Source organism: Zingiber officinale, chromosome 1B (genome assembly GCF_018446385.1).
Source record: "Zingiber officinale cultivar Zhangliang chromosome 1B, Zo_v1.1, whole genome shotgun sequence".
NCBI classification, from domain to species: domain Eukaryota; kingdom Viridiplantae; phylum Streptophyta; class Magnoliopsida; order Zingiberales; family Zingiberaceae; genus Zingiber; species Zingiber officinale.
The window spans coordinates 1130677-1136855 of NC_055986.1; the positions used below are offsets into that span (position 1 = coordinate 1130677).

The window sequence follows — 6179 nt, forward strand, 5'->3', positions numbered from 1 at the left end:
ATTAAACATAGTTTAATGGGCCCATGCTGAACAATTTAATATAGAACGGGCGAATGTGTCCAATTTGGGCATTTACTCAGTCTTTGTTAAAAAGAAAAGAAAAATAAATATCACGAAAAATAATAAAGAAAATGAAGATTGTAAAAGGTAATCACTAAAAGGTAGACAATCATTACTTTCTAATTTATTATTATTTTTTTTTAAAATTTAATCAAAAAGCTTTTTAATAGGAAATGAGATATTTCGAAGTGAGATGTTAGATACGTGAAATTATAAATATTTAATTGATAAAATATTTAATTATGGGATCTGACATATTTAAGAAATAAGATATTTAAAAAGTAATATATATTTGGAGAAATATTGCCTACTGCCTACCGTGGATGAACCGCCAACTACTACATTTATTAAAATGAAGTTGAGGAGCACGCGCAAATAAAAAATTGAAAATTTAAGGGTATTTTTTTTTCTTTTTTGGGAAAAGTAGGTATAGAACTTCGAAAGCCCTCTAGTTCTCTGAGTCTGAAACCCCCTTCTTCCGCTCCTTTCGAGCAGAAATCGCAAACATGTATACAACCGGCGTCGCAATGATGGTCGGAGATTGGTTTGCGGGCTACACCATTAATAAGCTGGCCAACTTCGTTGCGTCCCATGTTTCCGACCACTGGGATGTGCTCACTGACGTGGAGGAGAAGCTCAAGGAGATACAAGATCGACTTCCTCGCATCCAAGCCGTGATCCATGAAGCAGAGGGCAGGCCGATTAGGGACCCAGCCTTGGTCAACTGGCTGCGGCAAATCAAAGAGGCGGCCTATGAAGCGGATGACCTACTGGACGAGATAGAGTACCGACAACTGGAGGATCAGGTACAAGACAAGGGGAAGGTCAGTGCTTTAGCCGCATCAGCTCTTAGATTTGTCAAGAACCTATTTGTTTCGGATGATGAACTCAAGAGGTTGAAGAATCTGCTGGGGGATGTGGATAAAATTTACTCCGAAATCGACCGCAAAAATGTTGAGCTGAAAGAAGACAATGCAAAGCACACCGCATCAATAAGGGAGACGAGCTCCTTCACTCAGGAAGTGGTGTTTGGGAGAGATAAAGAGAGGGAAAGGATACTTGAGATGTTGTTGAGTTCAGGAAATGATGCTAATTTCCTCAACAAGGGAGCTGGCAGCAGCAGCCATGCGAGTCTTGGTGTGCTTCCAATTGTTGGCATTGGGGGAGTTGGGAAGACTACCCTAGCACAGATTATTTACAATGACCCAAGGGTTGCTGACCATTTTGAGCTCAGAAAGTGGGTTTATGTATCTAATGATTTCAATGTGAAAAGGATTGCGAGAGACTTGGAAGGCGAAATGGCTTCTGATTCTCGCCCCGGTCATATTAGTTTAGATACACAGCTAAGTAATCTCAGTCATGCTACTGCAGGTAAAAGATTTCTGTTTGTACTTGATGATGTATGGGATGAAGCTGGAAAAAATTGGAAGGAGCTTCGAAGTGCCTTGACCTATGGGAACAGAGGAAGCACCATTCTGATAACAACTCAAAGTCCATTAGTTGCCGAATTTATGGGAACAATGGACCAAATTGAGTTACAACTTTTAAAGGAAAGTGATTACTGGAGGCTCTTTGAGCATTGTGCCTTTGGTTCAAGAGTGGTTGATTCATATCTAAGACGAAAGTTGCAATTGATTGGTCAACAAATAGCAAAAAAGTTACATGGTTTACCATTAGCAGGGAAGGTATTAGGAAGTTTGTTACATACAAGATTGGAAGAACAGTATTGGAAAATGATCCAAGAAAGTGAATGGTGGGCAAATGATTTTGTCTTGGAAAATATCCTTCCATCTCTAGGGTTGAGTTACCAACATCTCAGCTCAAATGTGAAACAGTGCTTTGCTTTCACTGCCATGTTCCCAAAGAGCCACATATTTGATAAAGAACAGCTAGTCCAGATGTGGATAGCTCAAGGTTTTATCACACCAGAAACTCAACATGGAAGGATGACACTGGAGGATATCGGGAATCAGATTTTTGATGAGTTAACTTGCCGATACTTCTTCCTACATACTATAAATGAAAGATATGTGATTCATGATCTGATAAGAGAGTTGGCCTTGTATATTTCAAGGGACGAGTGTTTTGTGATTGATGATGAACCTTCCAAAATTCCATCAACTGCTCGTCACGTGACAGTAATAAAGACAGCTAAGCTTGACACACTGGCAGAATTAACAAAGCTTCATAAAGTGCGCACACTTGTATTCTATCGAGATTATCATCCTGAAGATCTTTTCTCCTTGGGAGAAAATGGTTCTATAAAATTTTATGAATCACTGGAAGGAATTTTGAGAAATCTAAAGAATTTACGAATATTGGATTTATCATACATGCGCATAGAAATAAAGAAGCTACCAGATGCTATCTGTGATCTTTCACATCTCCGATATTTGGACATTTCTGGTACTAAGATTCGGCAGCTTCCTGAATCATTCTCTAAGATTTACCATTTGCAAGTGCTGAAATTAAAGCTGTGTTGGATTAAAAAACTACCAGCAGGAATGAATAGGCTTATCAAAATGCGACATTTACATGCTGATGCAGACACAATTTCTCTAGTAGATGGGATTGGGAGATTGACTGACCTTCAAGAACTGGATGAATTCCGTATTACCAGGAAGAGGGGGCACCAGATTGGAGAGCTCAAGGAATTACGAGATATTCGAAGGCGATTAGTCATACAGAATCTTGAGTGTGTTGAAACTCAGGAGGAGGCCTTGGAGGCAAAACTAAAGGACAAAGAGCACCTTGATCATCTTGTGCTCAACTTCAAAGAAGGTACAAGGAGCCAGGGAGATATCCAAAAGGATATAATGGAAGGTCTTGAACCTCATTACAATATAAAGAGACTTACGATTCAGCACTATAGAGGTTTGAATTCCCCATGTTGGTTGGAGAAGAATCATCTTACAAATTTGGTATCAATTTCTCTTGAACGGTGTGCCAGGTGGGAAGATCTTCCACCATTGGGCCATCTCCCATTTTTGATGGCCATATATATTTTTAAGCTTCCAGTAAGAAAAATTGGTGCCAAATTTTATGGGGATGCTCGTCAGGTCTTCCCTTCACTTCAAGAACTAACATTTAATACCTTAAATGAATGGGAAGAGTTGTCTGAATCAGACAGTCGGACAATCTTTCCTTGCCTTCGGATAATGAGAATAGAAACTTGCCCTAATCTAAGAAGAATCCCTGTTCTCCCTTTGATATCAATGACACATTTTCAAATTTGGAATTCTGGTGATATTGGCAATGCCCTACCTGACTATTTGCTAACTTTAACCTCTCTAATATGTCTGGAGTTAAGAAATTGTGCGCAAAGGGCATCTGTGTCTCTATACAATCTTAGATTCCTTGAGTACTTAAGACTGCTTGAATGCCCAGAGTTGACCTTAATTGGTGGATTACAGTCTCTTGCAAATCTGAAAGACATAATTATTGAGAAATGCCCAAAGTTAATTGAACCTGCACAGATGCCAGCGCAAGCATATGGTGAACAGGAATTGAGATCTCTGTCCACCGTTTGGATTGATGATAGTGTTCTCAAACATGTTTGGGAAATACTAGGAAGGATCCCATGTATTCAGATGCTCCGAATCCAACATTGTAATGATCTTTCTCACTTCAACACTGAGCAAGAGGAGTGGTTTCAGCAACTGACTGCCCTAAATCTCCTTGAGTTCCAGCACTGTCAAAAACTTCAAAAGCTTCCTTCTTCCTTAGGAACTGCCTCCTCCATCAAGATTTTAAGCATTCTCGATTGCCCAAATATTGAGTCACTGCCAGATAATGGTCTGCCGTTCCTGCTTCAAAAATTGGAAATGTACGGATGCACTAAATTGAAAGACCGGTGCAGGAAGGATGATGGATTAGACTGGCCACTGATTTCAAATATCCCCAACATTAATATTGATGGTGAATTAATACAGATGCAAGAACAGCAACACCAAAGAGACTGGAGTTGGTTTAGGTATGTTTTGTCATTATGCATTTCTTTGAAGTCTTGGGTACTTATTTTTATTTTATTAAATAGTTTATTATACCCATTTAGCTAGTCAATTAATAAAGTTAGTCTAAAGTTAATCACATAAAGTAAAAAAAAAATATTTGTTATTGAGTTTTCAAATGATGAAATAATAAATGGTTCAGGATTTATCATAAAACATAATATATAAGCATAATAATAAGTAATATTGTAATACCTGCGCCATCAAGAAAATTACAATCGAAAAATTATATGAAAAATGAAAATAGCAAAAACGCAATGACAAATTTGCCTTCATGCATGAATATCGCAAATAATGTCTCGTGGCATTGCTGAGTTGGCTAACATGTGGTAGTATGTATTGCTATAATGGGCATGGATCGAATCTCTGTAAAAATCGTGTATAGTGCACTCTCACATGCTAACTAACTACAGTTTCCTGATTTACCTTTCTACGGATGGTTATGGGCCAGCCGTGTGGAACGGTCGGGGTCAACGTATATAACCTTTTGCTACAATGAATATTATCAATAATACTTTAAAAACAATAGCACACATCTGCTTTGTCAGAAGAGTTTGCTAATACTCAAGTAGGACTCATAGAACTTTGAGAAAAAATATTAGATGATGAAAATATTTAATCACAAACAAAAAATTACATTGTAGGTAAACAATTAAAAGACACTTGTGGCTAATAATGTAGAAATCTCATGTATTTAAATATTAAGTCAGTTGGCCTACAATAACTCACATTCCTATAACGTAAAAGATAAGGATTCTCCATATATTCTTCTACTTTCAGTTGTGTAAAATTATCATAATAGATCTAGTGTTTGGATACCCGTATATACTGCTAAAATAAAATATTTACAATTTTTTCATAAATCCTATACATTCAATTGAGGACTTGAGGCATGGTCCAAGGAATGGTTCTGCATAGGAAGAGGTTAATTAATATATAGAGATTACTTGATCTTTTTTCTTTCTAAATTCCATTTTAAAAGAATTAAAGACATAAAAGGAGATGAAACAACTTATTCAAGAAATCATTTCAAAATTGATAATAATTAGATTTGGAATTAGAAGGAAGAATTAAAAAAAAGGATAATGATAATTAAAACTAAAATTGCAATTTTTTGTTTTTGTTTTCTCGATCTATCATTTTCCTTTTATAAAAAGAGCATTCCTTTGTTGTAATTGTTATTACTTTTCTTTCATATCTTTTAGATGTCCTTTTCCCTTGAAACCTCAGTTATTGGCTTCCTAGAGCTTGGTAAATGGCTGCAAAAGTAAGTTGCAAGAGGAGCTTGCTACAACGAGATCCTTCTCGTTTGCTCGTCTAAGATTGGTTAGATATACGTGATTTGCGTAAACTAAAGCTTGATTGTCATATATTAACAAATGGTTAAGATAGTTCAAAAAAAAAAAAGTTAAGATCATGCGTAAATATGTGTAGATTATTATAGAAATTCATTTTCTCAGCCAGCATTGTAATAGTAATTGTAGCCAATGATTAGTTTGCAAATCTATCAATAATATGTTTAATTTGGTGCAGAATGGATTCAAACAGGGAGCAAAATTCATATCATGAAGGAAGGCCTCAGTAAAGCTGGGAGTTGTTTGCTGAAGATAAAAAAAACTACACAGATCAGGATCGATCAATTTGAGCTGAGTTTATCACAAAGGGTTGCATTAGACATAAAATTTGATGATGGCTAAAGGTCTACAAGGGCAACCAAAGCAAACTTGTGCAGATGTAATTTAATTATTATGTAAGATTCAGTTACTTTGCATTTGCTTTTAACTTTGTTTAATATTTGAGATGCTTAACTCATGCCCTACATGCATATTCTATAGCCCTGATCCTAATTCAGAATCGACGGTTCAATTATTATAGGAACATTGACCCTTAACCGTCCAAGCCAGTTACGATTCATGATTCGAAATCGTCGATTATGATTTTATTCACGGTTTGTGATAGTTCAATATTATTATTATTATTATTAATAAAAATATTTTTAAAATTATAAATTTATAAAAATTTAAAATTTAAAATTTAAAAAAGACTTATACTTATTTAAGTTATTTATGTTTCTCCTTAGGGTATAGGGAACTAAAACTCACATAGTTT

General features: G+C 36.0%; 1 protein-coding gene across 1 annotated transcript; it reads left to right on the plus strand.

Annotated features, from left to right (window-relative positions):
- The first annotated feature begins 491 nt into the window (after positions 1-491).
- LOC122046051 (disease resistance protein RGA2-like) lies at positions 492-5926 on the plus strand. The gene is made up of 2 exons (XM_042606549.1): positions 492-4033; positions 5604-5926. The coding sequence occupies exons 1-2, from the start codon at positions 567-569 to the stop codon at positions 5653-5655; spliced, it is 3519 nt and encodes a 1172-aa protein (XP_042462483.1). The 5' UTR covers positions 492-566; the 3' UTR covers positions 5656-5926.
- Positions 5927-6179: the final 253 nt, after the last annotated feature.